The 19,867-nt window shown below is 40.5% G+C and overlaps 1 protein-coding gene across 2 annotated transcripts in view; it reads right to left on the bottom strand.

Annotated features, from left to right (window-relative positions):
* Nucleotides 1-1,567: 1,567 nt before the first annotated feature.
* Nucleotides 1,568-19,867, bottom strand: part of SLC24A2 (solute carrier family 24 (sodium/potassium/calcium exchanger), member 2) — a 105,488-nt gene continuing 87,188 nt past the window's right edge. For both annotated transcript variants that reach the window (XM_008950249.1, XM_008950250.1), the window contains 4 exons: nt 10,239-10,367; nt 4,473-4,562; nt 3,877-4,043; nt 1,568-1,817 (listed from right to left, as the gene is read on the bottom strand). In XM_008950249.1, coding sequence (XP_008948497.1) covers nt 1,568-1,817; nt 3,877-4,043; nt 4,473-4,562; nt 10,239-10,367 — 636 coding nt within the window. The remainder of the gene's footprint in view (nt 1,818-3,876; nt 4,044-4,472; nt 4,563-10,238; nt 10,368-19,867) is intronic.

Raw genomic sequence — 19,867 nt, 5'->3', positions numbered from 1 at the left:
GAGCGTGGCTTTGCCATTGTGAGCACTATATGAGCACAAAAAACAATGTTGGAACTGGTCACAGAAATGCACTGAAACTTCATGAAATCTAACTGCACAGAAGACTTGAACAAACAAACAACAATTATCTGAAATAACTTCTTAACACCTATCCCAGTCCTCCCATTTTTATTTTTATTTTTTTTTATCATCCAAACTACAGGAAAGATGAACATTTCAGTGCTTTCTCCCTCCTCATTTTTTGTTCTAGGTTTGGACCTTCTTCTCCCAGATATTCAGTAAGAGTATTGCATTTTTACTCCTTCATGGAGTAAAAATGACATCCACACTACAGCAATACTGAAAATTTTTCATGGTTTCCTGGAGCTCCATGATATTTAAATTGTTAGTTTATCATACCTAGTTTCAAGATTTATATGAGCAAATATGAACTGCCCCAGCTTTGTACATCAGCTGGGGCTCTCTTTCAGCAATGGCTATATGTAGCTGTGAAGGTCCTTATGCTCCAAGTAATAGTGAAAGATAGCCTGTAAAACATATATCCACTTCAGCAGTTAGGCTGCCATTTTACAACTACTTCTATTTTCTGCATTAAATACTCTGCATAAGCAAATTAGCCTTTTTCTTCTAGCACAAAAAGCCAAACTCGTAACAATAACAGCATCTGAAAGCCATGGTACTGTTGTTGGTATTGCTGCATTAGAAAAAATGTTGGGTTCCCATAGTAGTTGTATGATCTCTCTGTATGCTGTGTTGCTATTAGAGAAGAAAGAGTATCCCCATTTTGGTCTTTGCACGTGAATGCAATGAAAAACTGCACCAGTTACAAAACGGCCAGGCAGTGTGGCCCCTTCCGTGCCAGAGCCAAAGTTTCTGGAATTTGAAGAGTTTTGCAAAATGTAGTACACCACCACTACCATCCTGCTGATTCCCTTTACACACCTGTGATGCAGAGGATCAAACCACTCATGAACTCCCTGGCTTTGCCGAAATCCTGTCACACAAATCCACTTAGAAGAAGAGACATGCGAGCTCTTCCCTGTCTGTGACTCATGCACTCTCTGTACGCTTTCCACACACGAGTTTCAGCAGGTTATCAGAAGAATCTCACACCGGGAGGTGTGGGGGGCGGTGCCTCCACAAAGTCAGTAGTAGCATTCCCCTTAGAAGCCGAGAGAGCTTTCAGAACTGAGCACACCGTGTGTCTGTTTATGCTACTGCAGAGAAGTCTGTGGGCACGCTCCGCGCGGGGGAAGCAGTAGCTTTCACTGTGTCCGTGTGTGCACAGCATCGCCGGTTCTGAGCAGCGAGGATGCCCTGCAGCAGGCAAAGAAAACCTCAGCACAGCGGGACTCAGCCCCTCACGCGTGACTGCACTGTCCAGCAGCGGTCATGCTTCAGCTCCGAGATCCACTCTTCAAAATTGAGGGAGAGGAAATTTACAAATCCATGGGTAATTCTCATAGAAGCCTTCCATTGTGTTTTTTTGCCGTTTCATTTTGATATATATTTTTTTTTCTTGAATAAATACTTCCCCCCCCCTTTCCTCGAGAAACAGTAATTTCCACTAGATGGAGACAGGACACTGGATAACTTTGTCCTCCAGCAGGACACTGACAATCAGGAACACAAAATAAAGCCCAAACATGAGAAAGCCCAGGATTTTATTCATCTTCCACTTGCAGAAAGCGATGGAGAGGATGACAAAGAGCAGCATGATGAAGAGGAGGACAATCGCACAGAACAGGCCATTGCTGCTGACTGTCACTGGGGCAAGGCTGTTAATGACAGCGTACAGGAGCCATGGAAGAGGAAGGCTGTTAAGAAACAGAAAAACAAATATGAAACATTGCAGAGGTGCAGAAAGGGGTGTTAGAAAATTTCTGGAGGCGTTTCAAAATACAGTCAGAGTCTTCCTCCATAAAGTGAGGCAAGAAGAGCATCAGCTCTTCTAGTATGTACATAAATCTGTCAGCTTGCTCATGGTTCTCAGGGAGAACACATGGGACTTAGGGTCCCCACTCTTCCACCAGTACATTGGTGAATTATATTTTCCCCTGGCTGACAAATCACCTGTCTGTGAGCAGGAAGATTCTTTTAATTTGTTTCTGGATTTTAGATCATCTATGGAAGAATCTAATTCCATTCTTTTTCCAAGAGCCTCCATGACAGGAAGGTGGGTTGCAAAAAGACATGTTCTTGCCATGAAGAACCAGCACTCTGCAAAGCACTGCCCCCAGAATATGGCCCATAAAAACCTGGGTCCACATTTAGTGTATAAACCTGCATTAAAGTCTGAACTTCAGCTGAACTCCAGCTTAATTTCTATTTCTGTAATTGCTGTCATTGCATTTCTCATCTCTGATGCCACAGAATGAGACAACATCCCTCTGGAAGATGTCAAGCTGAAATAAATATTTAAGCCAATGATCAGAGCTTAGCAGGCTTAAAAGCATGAAGAGAGCTGTCAGAAGCTCACAATATTCAAATTTTGATTAAGCAGCTAAAGAGAGAATAATTTATTACACCTCAGCACTAACCACATCTGCCTACAGCTCAGTTGTGCTATTTCTGTTATTTGTACACGAGCTCCAGCAGCCTGGTTGAGGACAAAAACATTTCCATTGGTAGGAAGACTGAAAATTTTAAGAAAAGTAAGAAAGCACTGTAAAAGAAAAAGTTTTGTAATGCACTTTTAGGTGCTCTAACTAGAAGCACAGGGCAGTGAATCATGTTTTTATGTATTTTAAAGGTCTGCTGCCTATAGATATTATTTCAAACACTTCATGCTTCTGGATTAATAGAAAAAAGTGGTCCAGTTTTTCTGCTGAGTCTGAAGTGACTGTCATTAGCTAACAGATGGAGTAGAAAAGCCACTTACTATCCACTCTGACTTCAGGATCTCTTTTTGTACCTGTGGAGTTGCTGGTATATTTTCAGCAGCAAAACCCATGATCTGTTCCATGACCGGGCTGTTCGGTACTATACCTGTGACTAGCCCTGTTTTTCTGCATATGTAATAGCAAGAAACAACCAAAGAAGGGGAAACTGAGAGTGTGGACATGATTCTCAGTGCCTCTATCCTGTGCTAAAGATGAGAATGTGGAAATGATACAGACAGAGTTTGTCTGTATTATTTCCTACACACTTCTGAAACACCAAGTTATAAATTATATTTCTGGACCTGATCTAGCTTGGTCTCAAAAGGTCAAAAAGGAATTTGAATTCCAGCCACCTGCCACACATCATTATCCTAGAACTGCTGTGAAGCAGTAAATAGCACATTTCTGCACAATCTTACATTGCTTAACATTGTCAGAGCTATGCAACGGGTCCTTTGTGCTAACAGAGAATTGGCTTGTAATTAGGGACTTGCCAGGTATATAAAAAAATCACAAGTCAACAACAGTCTAAATGAGCTACACAAGAAAATGACTTTCTGTCCTTACTGCAGCAAACATGTTGAATACTGCAGAGACAGTGAATTGTTCCTGATCATCATTTATAAAGAAAGCTCTAGTATAACCAGGAGTGGTAGCACAAGCAAACAACAGCAACCTGACAAAATCATAAAGAGCTTCACAAATTCCTTCTTGGAAAAATGCTCTTGCATACTTTTTTAAAGTGCAATTCACTTGTCTAGGTTGCTCTGCAGCAAAAGAATTGGGCAACCAATTTGTAAAAAATTCTGTCATGCAAATGTCTATAGACTTCTGAGTACTTGAAATAGTAACACCCAGTGCATATTTGCATCACTCCTTTTTAAGCACCAATGGGAGAAAATTGTTGTTGGCAAAACCTCAGTAAAACCACGGTAACATGCTAGGAACAAAAGACTTGTCAAAATACACACAATTTTCTTTCTGTAGGACTTACCCCACTGTGATGTCAAATATGTTGCTTCCAACAGAACTGGATACAGCCATATCCCCCAGACCTTTGCGTGCTACAATAACACTGGTAATAAGGTCAGGAATGGATGTGCCAGCAGCTAGAATAGTCAATCCCATGATTTCTTCAGTAATACCAATGGTCTCTCCAACCTATAAGGATTTAAGCAAAAACAGAAAAAAAAAATCCTGTGGTGAAGAAATGCCTTCTGCTGTAAACCTGTTTAACTAGGAATGTTACCCTGGATCTTGCCGACTATCTTGAAGAATACAGGCAAGAGTGGAGAATTACTAATTTTCAAATATTTCCACACTTCAGGAAAAGATAAGATTGTCAAACAGTACCAGTAGGTATTGACAAAGGGTTGCTGATGGCTTCAATGTTACCAAAAAAACCAAGTCCTGTGATCAGGACGACAACAGCTCTCCATTTACCGAGTAGTGGTTTACTTCACCCATGGTTGCAGCTTCTAAAATAAAACACTACTCAAAATGAGATAGATGATGAACTCTGATTCTAAATGGTCTCCCATGGTGCAAAACACAATGCAGGGCTTGCATTTTGTAACAGTGCCTCCTTACCTGATGTGCCCACCAGACCATTAAGTAAGAAAAAAATGCAATCCAGCTGATAGAGCCAAAAAATGTGAAAGGAAAAAACTTCTTTGAACCCTGAAACAGAAACAAAGAGAAACAGTGAACACTGATATTGAAGACTGATGTGCTGTACTCTTATTTGCTTCTCAAGATGAGACTGGCTTCTCATTATTTCTGATCACCTATTTTGACCAACTATTCTGGTCATCATGAGATAATAAAAATAAATGTCAGGAATGATAATAAATTGACTCCCTACACTGGTATATAGTTACCTATGCCTCATTTTTTCCAACTGCTTCAGCTGTAAAATAACACCACCTAACCACCTGTATGACGAAATGGTAATTTTTGTGTTGTCATTTGCATAATACTCTGCTATGCTGTGTTTAGCTGAATAGTGGTTTGACTTCTAAATTTAGTAACAACTTCATGCTTTTTCAGAATGTTTTCAAATTGCTAAAACAGGTGCCCATACCTTTCATTCATACATCAAGAACTTTGTGCAACTGCTTTCCCAATCAGCCAGGGCAGCTGGTCTGAGCTGGCTTACGGGTGCATCCCATACCATGAACTAGCACCACAGCATAGGTGTTGTGGGAGCACATAGGACTACAAGGCTTTCCTTGAACATCACTCTTGGAGACAAAATACCATTTGGACTTTGCCAATTCAGCTTGCACAAGCCATCATAAAGGCCTTCGTTGTTTGGTTGGTTGGTTGGTTTTTTTTAGGAACTGATCACCAAGGGTGGCTGTGGATTAGGAGTTCCTTAGTGAATTAGCCATTAGCCCTCATCATGCAGGAATGACCCTGTCTTTTGTCAGCTGAACTAGAAAACAGTGAAGGTCGTCTGCAGCTGCTTGAAACTGTGTGGACTTTCTGCTGATACAAATGGCATGAGAACAGGTCACTACTAATGGGAAAAAGGTAAAGTCAGCAATGGCAATTGTGCACATTCATCTACAGGATGGGACAATTACAAGGTCCGTATCTGCTCTAGCAGCAGGTGCAGCTGTAGGCTGTGCTGCAGAACACTTACTCACTCCCTGTGGGCACGGTGCATAATGTTATATATATGCCCTCCTGAAAAAGGAGCTCATAAATATTGACTAACATGACCTATACAGCTCTGTAATTGAATATACATGAATGCACATTAGAGATGGTACAAATTTAACAATGCTTCCAGAATGCCTCATATATAAAAATACCAATTGAACTTCTGTTGGAGTAAGACAATCATTCTAGCAGGTGTTTTAAATGAATGATTTTAAAATAGAGCCATAAACAGCCACAATTGACACCTGGAAACAGCAATTTTTTCTATTTTTTTTACTAAATATCTAGCACTTCTTTTTTTACCATTCTTAGTAGTCATCTCTTTCAGCCATTTTTGTCTTCATGGTAAAAATGGGAATTTCCTGGCAATTCATATGGTAAATAAGATGATGAAGCTATAAGCTTGTTGCAGTTAGTCACAAAATCTACAGAGGACCTCCTAGCAATGCAATTTGAGTAATCACTATACAGCACTCAAGAAATAAGCATGCAATGGCTTACACAAAACTAATACTGTACTGGCCAGCTCTCTGTTAGTGTGATTATATTTACCAAACGGTTCTTGCAAAATAATGAGACACTACCTTTCTGAGTCAGACTTCCATAGAATTTGGATGGCTAAGGACTGCGAGTCAGTGACTTTGCATCATGTGTATTCCTAGCCTGTCTTAGCCAATCCTCTCCCAGTAAAAATAACTGATAAATAGCAGTTCAAGACTAAGAGTACTTTAGTAGGCTTAGCAGTTTAATTGCCTGTTTCAAAAAGGTGAACGTTTAAACTCAAAAAGGGCAAAATCTAAAGCTTGTACATGTTACAGGTGATGAAATCAAGAACGGACTCCATAGACACTGCTGTATAATTTGCATATAGATTAAATTTTAAAAAAGCAGTAATGAGAGTGCTGATTCTATTTCAGATGCTGGGTTTTATTTCTAGAGTATAATAATAACCATGCTTATTTTGTAACTAATGACAGCATTATTTAGAGATTTTCCTCACTGCAGCTCTTGGAAATACAGAGGGCTGCCAAATCCAAGCATTTTCCTGGAAGAATTAGTCAGAAAGAGCACACAGCAATACTTCTCTCCTCCTTTCCTGGTAGCTGTTGTGATCGTTACCTTGTAAAGACAGACAGCCCAGTTTATTACCAATTGGTTCTGTTGTGGTCATGGTAACAGACAAATGAGAAAAGCCATGGCTCATGCAGTTCATATGCTATTCTCTTTTAACAAAAGATAAAGAATTTTGTTGCTTCACTGTAGATTGGTTGGACTGGTCCTGTTTCTGTCTGTCAGCAACCATGAGGACATTCTTCTTGGTACATTTTTGTATTGTTTTCGTGCCATTGTCTGAAAAACAGGACTTTAAGTGGCAAGAACCACCCAAGTATAAAGGTGTTTCTTCTAAGAGCCTGATCCTGAAAAATAATGAGTGCTTAATAATTTGCAAAATAACTGTCTTAATTTTAGGCAGTATTATTACCAACATCTTTACCTTTAACCTGAATGAATCATATGTTTCTCTCATACATAAATTTATCTGCATTGCAAGCTTTGATTTTACTTTCATACTTGACAGTGCTTAAATCTGATTACTCAGAACCTGCTCCTGTAACTGGATCTGTGCAGGAACATCTTGTTCTTGTCCCCTTGGTAACAGTGCATCTCTGTATGGCAACAAGAGTTCATGTGAAGTTGTACCTCTTCACTAGTAATGGGAATTTGCAGTGATACAACGAATCAGCCTCATGTAGGTCCAGTGACAGCAGGACTGGAGTCCCCATAGCCACTTTTTTCCTGGTCAATAACACAGAAGGATGGACAATGCAGTATGGCTATGACAAAAGAGATGGTGTGCAATATCTGCCACTGACCCACTGGGCAACATTGATCACATAATTCTTCTTCCAATATCCCTTACTGCAGGAGGGGGACAATTAAATGTGGGGCGTTTACAGAGCCACTGGGGAAATAAGCTATTAGTACAGGAAAGATACCCTGTATTATACAAAGCATTTGAACAAAAAGTCAGGTACAAAGTTCTCCAAGGGCACACTTACCTCTGATGTGCTACCAACATTACCGATCTTACGGTAAGGATTTTAATACATACTGTCTTAAAGTGAGCAGGTATTATTAAGGCACTAAACACACATGAAGCCATGTCAGCTATTGAATCAGTGGAAAGTTAGCTGAACTAATGCAGAATCGACTCTAAGTGTATAAAAATCTGCATATGCGTGCGCTAGAGTATAATAAGGCAGCAAATATTTTGCTAACTTTATAGCCAGAGACCTTGTATACAAAATAATTTTTCTAGAGCTTCTGTGTATCATGGAGCTAAATATAGCTTGGTATAGTACACCTGCACTCAGTCAAACCATCTCCATTACACGAAGATAAAATACACTTTAGAAAAGAGACTCTAGGAAGAAAAGAGAACTCATTTTTGAAAAGTGGACACCCACAGAGGATGCCAAAGGCTCCATATGGTCTATCAAATCACTGTATAGCACACAAGTGTTCGTTTTATATATCCACATGCTAATCTGAGCATCCTGATGCAGAATTCGGGTTTCTGAATAAAATTACCACGTTTGCAAATCAAGCTCCTGATGGTAGGCCTACTTACAAAATCTACTTAAGTATTATATTAGGTTTGTTTCAACTTTTGCCTCAGAGATTTCATAGAAAATTGTTTCATAATGCACATGCTGAGCTGTGATATTGGGTTTTGTTTTTTGTCAGGAAGGGAACTGTGCGGATGGCCCACAGGCATACATGAGAATATTTCAGAGGCAAACACACTAATGAAGTGTCCTTGAAAAGTTAGATAGTTTATGCAACCATCTGGTTAATTCTTTGACAGCAATGTCAAAAGCAAACAGCCTGTCATACTGTTACAGCCTGTTATCTCTTCTGTTATTACTACGTGTAATTACAAATCAAATTTATTTTACTTCTGTATAAAAAGCTACTCCTTCCAGTGAATGATATTTTAAAACTGTTGCCCGTTGACATATAGCATATAGAACGATGCTTGTCTTTTGTGGAATGGCAGGGTGTTTTACCTGTAGATTTCATAGCATCACAGAATCATAGAATCCTTTAAGTTGGAAGGGACCTTTAAGATCATCAAGTCCAACCATTGAGCCATTAGGGCTCTAAAGTCCTCTGCTAAAACAGATCAGAATCTGTCAGGGTTGGAAGGGACCACAAGGGTCGCCCAGTTCCAACCCCTCTGCCATGAGCAGGGACACCTCCCACTAGATCAGGCTGCCCAGAGCCTCATCCAGCCTGGCCTTAATGACCCCCAGGGATGGGGCCTCAACCACCTCCCTGGGCAACCCATTCCAGGGTCTCACCACTCTCATGATGAAGAACTTCTTCCTCATGTCATTTCAGCATGCCAGTTCTGTTGTGAACAATACTAGTGTTAATAATCACATGCAGCATCACACAGTTGCATGCAACTTTCTGAGGTACTCGCTTTCCAAAACTATTATTGTAACAACTGTTCTCATTTGTATGGTACAGAATATTGGATAAGGCTACATGTCTATTGATGTTAGCTTCAGATTTTCAAAATGCAAAATAATGCACATACTTATTTCTTAGCAGTACTTGCTCATTTTGGGCCAAATTATGGAAAAAAAAATACAAGGACGGTTCTGAATGATAAAAGGAGGGCATAAATACAGAAATAAACAATCTTGAAATTCATGGTGAATGCTCTCTGTTTTACCAAACAAGAAGTGTTTATCAGAGTTGTTTGAAAACTTTAAGAAAATGTCAGTTTATATCCTTTGAGAAACCTATATCTAAAAACAAATCAGAGGTCTTATTTTAGCTTGTTTCTTGCACGGAATTTCAGTTTTTCAGTTTGTGGGAGGAGGAAAAAGAAATTCAGGGTGTTGATTTATAACCTTACAATCTGTGCATTTCTCTCTTGCAGCAGTTTTAAATCTATTTTTGATCCAGAAAGGAAAAGAGATTGAAACACTGCTAAATAATTTTTTCAGCTCTTGACTTCTTTTTACTTTCCATGAGCCTCCCCAAGTCAGGTATATGTGAATATAAAAGTGGTAAACTTGTTACAAGAAGCAATTTGTAATAGTAATTAGTCTTACATCACTTCAAGATGTGTTTGGGATAAAACTAGCAAGCACTTTACACAGAGAAGGACTTACAGGTCTTGTTCTGGTATGAAAATTAAAAGATGACAAGTAAAAGTCAAAGGTCCAGTAGAACATGCATTTATAAGAGAAATACATAACATTATTTTTGAACCACAGAGAAAATTTGGACAGTTTAAAGTGTTTCCAGTCTGCACTGGAAGTGCAGTGTCTCCATTGCAGATGAAGACACATCCTCACTTACATGATATCCAGTGGAGATCTCAAAATGGAAACATGAAGGCCCTGAAGGGGTTTTAAGAACTTTCACTTTGTGTCATAAAATACTAGTGAATATGAATGACAGTCTTTATAGAGCTATTACAAACCAGTTGCTCATAATCACCCATTTGAATATTTGAAGATCAATGTGGTCTGCTCTTCAAAGAAGAAACTAAGAAAAAAATCCATTAATTCTATTTTTACATAAATCCACTACAGTCTCTTTTTGGCATTTAGCCAGGCTGCCACCCTGTTGTGCAGAACACGCTGACTTACAGCAACAGTTACTTACAGGATTTCTGACGTCTGGGAGGGAAGCCCATAGTGGAAAAACAATGGGAAATACAAGAAGGTAGGTGAGCTGCTTGCGTGGGGTGTCAGGCCAGGCCAGGCTGAGAGGCTGGTCCTCATCATCTTCATTCTGTAAAAAAAATCCACAGTGAGCAGAATACTGAAGTGGACGGATGAGGCTAGGGATTCTTTAAAGAGGAGTCCTGAGAACTGTGCTGTGGGTCAGTGGGAACCCATGGAGTCTGAAGACATTGCATTAGCACCACACCTACCTAAGCACATTAGCTAGGACACAGTAAAAGGATTCCGGCCAGGCTGTAAGGTATCCCTGCAGCACAGCCTGCCTAGGACACACGTGTCTCTATGCTAACAGGGATGCTGGTCACTTGGGATGCTCAGAGCAGGGTGATGCCTTCTTCTTTCAGGGGAAACTTGTGCCTCTGATACATCTTCCCACAGGCTCTCGCTTGGAACATGGGCTGCTCTAGTCAGTGATCAAAACTGGTCTGAACTGCATCAACCTTGGCCCCACAGAGAGATGTGTGTGTGTTCATACACACAAACATATGTGGTTAGGGAAATGCTGGGAGGGAGGCTGGACTTGATGGTCCTGGAGGTCCTTTCCAACCATAGTGATTCTATGATTCTATATACACATATATAAATAGAAATAGATATGCGCATATATATATATATGTAAACATACACCTCAATTTTAATTTTAAAATTTTGTGAGTAACTTTTAAAGTTAGTATTTGAGATACAGATGTATATGTATTTTCTTGTTTGTAGGACCACAGGATAATTCAGGCTGGCAGGGACCTGGGGAGCTCCCTTGCTCAGGCACAGGGGGTCAGACCAGGCTCCCAGGGCTCTGCCCAGTCGAGCTTAAACCACCAAAGATACAGATGGGCCATTCTTCCTGGACCCTGGCTCCACCGCTGAGCCATCCTCAAAGGGAAAAGGCTTCTCCTTATCTCCAGCCTGAGCCTCTTGCCTTTAGACCAGCCACAACCCAGCAGTCTTCTGAACTTCGTGCTAAAACTAAAGAAAGACATTCCTCCCCTATTTGTGTGTGACTGATTTTCACATTCATCTCTCATCTCCTTTTATACGTATGCTGCTCACCTGTCATCTCTACTACATAGAGTAGGTATATAGGGACCTTCTCCCACAGCAGTAAACCTTTTGGCTACCACAGACTTCTCTTTCCTTAGACTGCTTCTGCTAACAAAACGGAGCCCTCTCAGACTGCTACAGAAAGAAACCAAAGTGAGCACAATGCAGCCTTTTGGGTGCATATATTAAAATAAAATCTTAACTTTTAACATAGGTAGGCAATTTTTCCAGAATTGCACATGGATGTAGCTTATGCCACAGAATAAGGCAACATGAAAAGTGGCCTAAAAGGTTCTTTCACACAGATGTGCGTAATGCAAACCTTGGTAAGTCTATGAAAGGATTCCTAGACAGCTCAGTGAAAGATAAAGAAGTAAAAAAAAGAAAGTATTTGGTGAAAAATGTGTTTGTTTGAGACCATGAGAGGCATACAATTACTCCTTCATGTAGTGTTCTTGTTTTCTTTTGCAAAAAAGATAATAATTGAGAATTCAGTCTGCTCTGTAGTGCACAAGTTGCTTTTTCCAGGGATTTATAATACAGGTTTCTTGTCAACAATTGTCCTGTCTTAAGATTGCCTAAAGCTTATGACAGTGCTATAAGCAGCAGTCATTTCAATGAACATCAGTTATTTTTTAATAAGCAAAACAGTTACTGATGAAATGTCACTGTATGTTGGTATTGTTCATAACATGTTCTACTTACTGCTAATTTTGATTGAAGAACTGGTCTTAATTATTCCAGTATTATGAACTCCTGAAATGCTCAGCTCCTCAGCTACCTGAACTGATTAGTACCTATAGAAGCAAGCCCAGCTCTTAGGTCAGGCTCTTCCATCATGTCTTTATCACCAGACACCAATGGACTGCAAGCAAATCCCCATTTAACTCTTGACACCTAGAGAGGGTGCAGCTACTGTGACAATTATGTGTTGACAACAACAAATGGTAATATTTTGTTGAGTCCTACACTTTGTGAAACTCCCAAGTTGCAAGACTGTAAGATGACAGTACAGTGAACAGATCATAATAGGTATAATCTAACATTAGAAGATTTTAAAAATGGGCACAGGCACAATTTGTGACACTCCATACTGTACTTAAGAGGCTTCTGAACTCCTTTAAGAGCTTAGCTTTTGCCTTTAGCTTTCATCTCTTTACCAAAGCAGGCAGATGATTTGTACTTCACTGGTGTAATCTATTGAGGCCTGACTTCTCGGGGACTGGACAGGTGCAGGAATTTTTGGGGCTACTTCCTAAACCCCAAACCATTCTTTTTCCTGTCTGGCTGATTTTTCCCACCCCAACAGCATCTATCTGATGTGGGTGCTCAGCTTTGAAATATGCCGACTGAGGTAAGATTTGAGCACAAAAAGACTATTGAAGGGTTGCCTAGGTAACTCTTTCTGAGTGGCCTGTGTATAACTCAAGCAGCAGACTCAGCTGGAATAAAACTCCATAAATGACTCCTTCATAAACAGCACTAACAACAAAGTACTTCCTGAACTGCCATCCGTAGACATTAGCTGTGATTAACAACTGTGTTTAATCACAGGAAAAGCTTTACGTAGGTCTGAGTTTTCATGAGTCTGCAAAATACAAGGGAAGGAATCCTTAAGTTGGCTTATGCAGCACTGTGCCAGTACACACCATATTTGAACACCGGGTCTCATGATGGTCTCTCTATGTGTTGAACAGCATTGAGCCTGCATGAGCACACAGACAATGTGGAGGCTGTAGCAAAGGACCAGAAAGAATTACACATGGAGATTGCAAGATGTCTCCTGAGAGACCTTGATTGGTGTGTCTGAGAACTTTTCACCTCCAGGCTGTAGTGGTTCATCCCTCTCTCCAAGACAACTATCCCCAAAGCTATAAGGCCAAACTTGAGCTCACAGTGCAGTAGGGCAAAACACTTTTTCTCACTAATTTAACACCATGATGCATTACAGATGCTACAGACTGGTTCTCCATTTCCTACTTTGTAACTTGGAATCAACACCTGATTTTCAAATCCTGACCTTCCAAAAATCAGTGGAAGTAAGGAAGTTCAATATATTTGTAAATCTGGCTTCCATTAAATTCAAACCAGTGTTGAACGATCTGCTGAGGTAGAAGACATGAAAGGGAAATAGCTTTGGCAGATATAAACCCATGAAAATCTGAGTGTCATGCTCTGGACCAAGCAGCATTGATCCCAAGTGCACTGACACAGCACAGATTTATGCAAAGATGGCATGCACTGTCTGTTGCTCCAGCCTATCTGCATCGTATACACTGAATATGCATTCTTACACTTTGTGGAAACTAAAACTATAGTTTTGATTTACTTTAGTCTGAATGATGAAAACTTGGTACTTGCAATATTCAGTATAATTCCCTTCTTAAAGATAAGAACAACATAATGATAACACAATATATCACAGCTCTTCTGTATTTCCACATCTGTTTTGGTGACTAGTCAGTAAGGGATGTCCAATGAACATAGAAGTGAACAGTTTACAAACATCTGTTTCAGACAGTCTTTAAAGACATCAATACAGTTCCCAATACTGTTCATCAGTACAGGCAGAAATAACTGGCACCAGTATCACTCTCTCTTAACTAGCATGATCATCTGAAGACCTTTTCCTAGACTGCATTTAAAGGTTGATGCCTAGTAGGTAATAGTGTTAGAGAGGACAAAGTCGTGTAAAATCTGAAATTTTTTATTATATGGTAAGAGTGACTGGACTACAAAAATAGAAACAGCCACATTAATTCAGACCAAAGGCCCATTTACACCAGTATTTTGCTTCTGGCAATGGTCAGACACAGGGACTCAGGGAAGAAGTATTGGAATGTGGTGTATTTGTTCATCTTCCACAATTCATAGAATCACAGAATCATTTAGGTTGGAGAAGACACATAAGATGATTAAGTCCAGCTGTAAAACTAACACTGCCAAATCCATCACTAAGCCATGTCTGTAAGTGCCACATTTACACATCTTTTAAATACCTCCAGGGATGGTGACCCAAGCAGTTCTCTGGGCAGCCTGTTCCAGTGCTTAACAACCCTTTCAGTGAAGATTTTTTCCTAATATCCAACCTAAACCTTCCCTGGCACAACCTGAGACTTTTTCCTCTTGTTCCATCACTTGTTAGTCAGGAGAAGAGACCAACCCACACTTCACTACAGCCACCTTTCAGGTAACTGTAGACAGTGATAAGGTCTCCCCTGAGCCTCCTTCTCCCCAGGCTAAGCAACCCCAGTCCCCTCAGCTGCGCCTCATAAGACTTGTGCTCTAGGCCCCACACCCAGCTTGGTTGCCCTTCTCTGGACTCACTCCACCACCTCAATGTCTTTCTTGTAGTGAGTGTCCCAAAACAGAAGAGTATTCAAGATGCAGCCTCAACAGTGCCGAGCACAGGGAGGCAATCACTGTGCTCGTCCTGTTGGCCACACTGTTCCTGATACAGACCAGGATGCTGTTAGTCTTTTTGGCCACATGGGCACATTGCTACCTCATATTCAGGAGGCTATCAAACAACAACACCAGGTCCTTTTCCAGTATCACTTGAGCTTTCCAGCCACTCAACCTCAGGTCTGTAGCACTGCATGAGGTTGTTGTGACCCACGAGCAGGACCCAGCACCTGGCCTTGTTGAACTTCATACCACTGGCCTCAGGCCATTGATCCATCGTGTCCAAGTCCCTCTGTAGAGTCTTCCTACACTCAAGTAGATCAACACTCCTGTTCAACTTGTCAACTGCAAACTTACCGAGGGTGCATATGATCCCTTCACATCACTGATAAAGATATAAACAGAACTGGCTCCAACACTGAGCCCTGGGAACATCACCTGTAACTGGCTGCCAACTGGATTTTATCTCTATTCACGACAACTCCCTGTATAACCTCATGGCATCCTTGCAGTTCTCCTGAGTTGCCTGCCTCTTCTTCCAAAGATCATAAACTCTTCTTTTTCCCGAGTTTCAGCTGAAGCTCTGTTCAGCCTAGTTGGTCTTGTCCCCCACCAGCTGGATCATCTTTTGGCACATAGGGACAGCCTACACCTTTAAGATCTCCTTCTTGAGGACTGTCCAGCCTTCCTGGACTATTTTGCTTTTCAGAACTGCCTCCTAAGGGATTCTGTCAAGCATGCCCCTAAACAGGTCAAAGTCTGCCCTCCAGAAGCCCAAGGCAGCAGTTCTGCTGACCCCTCTCCTTACTTTTCGGAGAATCCAAAACTCAATATCATTTCACGATCACTCAAGATGGCCTTCAACCATCACATCACCTACAAGTCTTTCTCTGTTTGCAAACAGCAGGTCCTGCAGGGCAAGTTCCCTAGTTGGCTCACTTGCCAGCTGCGTCAGGAAATTATCTTCCACGCTATCCTGGAACCTCCTTAACTTTTTCCTCTCTTCTATATTGTATTTCTAGCAGACATCTGGTAAGTTGAAGTTGTCCGTGGGAACCAGGGCTAGCAATTGTGAGACTTCTCCCAGCTGCTTGTAGACTATTTCATCTGTGTCTACATCCTGGTTAAGTGGTCTGTAACAGACTGGTACCATGGGATCCGCCTTATTGGTCTTCCCCCAGATGCTTAGCCACTCGACCCTTTCGTCATCACTGCAAAGCTCTAGACAGTTATTAGACTCCCTAAATCACAGAGGTACCTCACTGCCTCTCCTTTCTTGCCTCTTCCTTATGAGGAGTTTATAGCCATGCATTGCCATCCATTGCACTACTCCAGTTGTGTGAGCCATCTCACCATGTTTGTGTGATGACATCGTAGTTTTCTAGCTGCACAAGGGCTTCCAGCTCCTCCTATTTGCTGCCTATGCTGTGTGCATTGCTGTAGATGCACTTCAGTTGGGTTACTGATCCTGACACCTTTTCCTGGGGAGAAGCCCTAATGTCTACGTGACTGTTCTCAGACAGTTCTGTGTTTTCTAACATATAAGCAACCCTTGCCTCTTTGCTGCCATGTGGACCTCCAGCCCCTACCTTCACCAAGTAGGCTGAGGTGCTGAGCACATTAAGTACAGGGGCATTTCAAATGTGCTCCAGTGTAGTCAGCACACTGTGTAGCAGCCTGAGGTGCGCTGCTAGCACATTGTCCCCCAGATGCTGATATGCCTCCCACAGGCTTACCTCTAGCAAGCCTGATTCTATCTCTTACCCCCTTCAAATCTAGTTTAAAGCTCTTTCAGTGAGCCCTGCTAACTCCTGCACAAAGATTCTTTTTCCTCTTTGAGACAGATGTACCCTGTCTGTTGCCAGCAGGCCTGGTGTCATATAGACCAACCTATGACCAAAAACCCCAAAACGCTATTGGTGACACCAGTCTTGGAGCCAGTTATTGATCTGCTGGGTCTTCCTCTTTCATGCCTCATCATTTCCTGCAGCTGGAAGGACAGAGAACACTCCTTGTGCTAACCTTTAACCAGTTAAGGTACCTTGACCAGTCATTAAAGGTTTAGACATAGGCTGCACTACATCTTCCTATGTAATAGTAATGAATGTGTTTCTATGAAATTCTCATTAGCTTTCATAATTCTTTCCACTCTTTATTTATGGCACACTCATTTTTTCTTGCTTGTGCTTGGGACTGTCTTTTTGTAACATATAGATTTGCAGTGCTGAATATCATGTACATACTCCTGCTTAGATGGGATGGATGTGACACCCTAGCACATATTAATGAATACTGATAACCAAATGCTCCCTTTACATATTCTATAGGAGTTAATGAGATAGATCTTTAAACTACAAAAAATAGTTAAGACTCCTTATTTTCAAGAAATGATATTAGAAATGTTGTTTTGCTCTGTGTTCTCTTGTACGTCTGTAAGAAATATTTTCTTTTAAACCAATCTATGTGTGTCTATAAACCTATTCTTGTTACTTCAGTTCTTCTTCTATGTAGCTCATTACAAACAATGAAAAAACCACCAAATCTCTGGTCGCTCCATCTTTCACAAATTCCTAATCCAAGAACATCTATCTAATACTTGTCTGTAATCCCTCAGAAAAAAATCTCTTAACTGTTTTGCTCAGGACTAGTCTGACAATTTTTCCTATTCTCCTCAGAAAATTTTTCCAGACAGAGACAATGATAAAGTTTTTCACATTATATAAACAATACAAACATATGGTGACATTTCATCAATAACTATTTTGTTTAAAAACATCTTACAGCAAACTTTGTCTGCCAAAGTCACAATGCAGTCACTGCTTCTAGCAAATATCAGAAAATCATTGTCTACATGGATTCTTACACCCATATTATCTTAGGAAAAACAGTTGCTTTTCTGACATAACATCAAACTGCATTTTTATACTGCTTCCTGACAGTAGGACAAAATAGAAAACGAGTACAATGAATCACCTCAAACTTCTCTGTCATACTGAATCTGTCACTATTTACAAACTAGTCTGTATTGCTATAGCATGAATTATAAATATCATATTCTGAAGATTATTCTGTTAGCCCAACTAAGCTGAAAAGCTGAACTATAAATACCCATGCTTGTACATTTATTTTGCATTTTGACTTCTGATATCATTAATCAAAACAGAATTAGCATTAGGACTCCAGAAGAAAGAAAACTGCAGACAGGAGCTATCTGCGGTTCAGTTTGCTTATTCTAAGGTACAGATATTGTACTGCCTATAAAAAGGCATTTCTTCCTTTGCCTGATAGTGCTGCAAAACACTGCTGAGCTTTTTTTTCCTCTAGGAAGTGAAGAGTTCTGTACAGCTCAACTTCTTACTATGAGTGAGTCCAGAAAAAATCCTGTCCCAAAATTCTACCTGTTTAAGAGGTAAATCCTTATTTTCAGAATTAATTTTATTTCATTAGAATAGCAAATCTCACTTGATTTTACTAGAAAGGCAGGAGACAAAAGCAATTGGAGTCTTACTGTGAACAGCCTCAAGTCTCTGCTTTCTGCTTCTTATCTGTAACTTGAATTGTTCATTTAGCTTCCCCTACTTCTAATTTAAAAAAAAAAATGTGCCAAAGAAGGTGAGATAGTAAGCTAGTAGCATGCAATTTCTATGGGGTAACTAAGACAGAAAACAACTCCTTTCCTCATGAATTCTTGAGTAAAATTAAACCCCTGAGTTTTCAGAATGCATTCTGTATATATGGATTATCTCCTTAGGGCACTAATTTGTATTAATCCTCTTTGCACTGTGAGCTTCCTGTAAAGAGCTACCATTTGAGTGGAGCCTATAGGAAGGGGCCAGGCTCAGGTAGGTATTTGCTCTGATTTCTGCTATTAGTGCTTGTGTCCTCTTGAGCTCTTTCACAAATAACTTTTTATGCCCAAGTTATTGCCAGCACTCTAGGGAATTTGAAAATAAATACTCACAATGTAATAGTCAAAACTGCAGCCAGCTCACCAGGAGAAGTTAACAGCTACAGTGTGATGGAGACACAACTGAAGAGTAAGCCATTGTCTTCACACCATTTTTTACTGTCCTAGTTTTCAGGTAAGTGAAACTGGTATACAGGGGGAAAAAAACCCTGGAAGAGTCAACTCAGTAGCCTTGGGAATATAAAGATCAATCCATTTTGATGGCAGCACCATTCTCATTAAGTTACAAAAAGCTATACTGTCAAAGAATGTAGGCCTTTTCTTTAGAATGAGTGAGGCAACTGAAAAAAAGGTTTGGGTTTTGGAAAATGTATTTTTAATGATCAATCAAATGGATAACAGGGATGCTGGAATATGTAACAGCCTTACAACAAAGGCTGCTCTAATCTCCAATAGTGATGTTTAATATAGCCCAGAATCAGCCTGGAGCAGAGAATGCAATGCTACTCAGATTCACATCCTTTGATGCAAATGAATTGGGTACTCCGGGGCAGAGGAGAACTGTCCCCACCAGGTGCTCTGTCCTGAAACACAGCACACTGTGCTGCTGCTCTGGGGTGGGGAAGGCAAAACATGCTCAGGTATGCCAATTAGATCCAATGAAAACAATAATGCATCTGTGGTATTCTCCTATGAAATACAAGTTGTCTTATATTCTCATGGAAAGGTCATCTCTCAGATGGCTGGCATGTAAACATTTTCCAGTGGGGTTTCCATGGAAACAGGTAAAAATGTGCTCATATGTACATATGTGCATGTGTGTGTGCACTCGTGTGTGTGTGTGTGTGTGTGTGTGTAAAAGGTGTTATTTTCAGACTGGAAGCTACTTTTAGGAAAGTTACAGGTTAAAAGTACTATGACTGAATACAATCAAATGGTTGTTAAGAAGGTGGTGGGGGTGAAGGGGAAATAATCAGACTTCTCAGAAAGATCGTTTCTCTGAAAGGCACCCCAAAAAACATTTAGTGAGATATTCAGACTCCTTTTAGTCTCCTTTCATACTCTTATATGTACTCAGTACCACTCTGTGAAGTTTTACGTAAGATAGTCTTCTCCTTTGTGGCAACCTGCTAAAGGTTAAGAGACAGAATGCTGTAAGTAGAACAAAATCCTCAAGGAAGATGCAATATTAAGCAGGA

The sequence above is a fragment of the Merops nubicus genome, unplaced genomic scaffold, assembly GCF_000691845.1.
Source record: "Merops nubicus isolate BGI_N331 unplaced genomic scaffold, ASM69184v1 scaffold1462, whole genome shotgun sequence".
Taxonomy (NCBI): Eukaryota; Metazoa; Chordata; class Aves; order Coraciiformes; family Meropidae; genus Merops; species Merops nubicus.
This window is presented reverse-complemented; position numbering and strand designations above follow the sequence as displayed.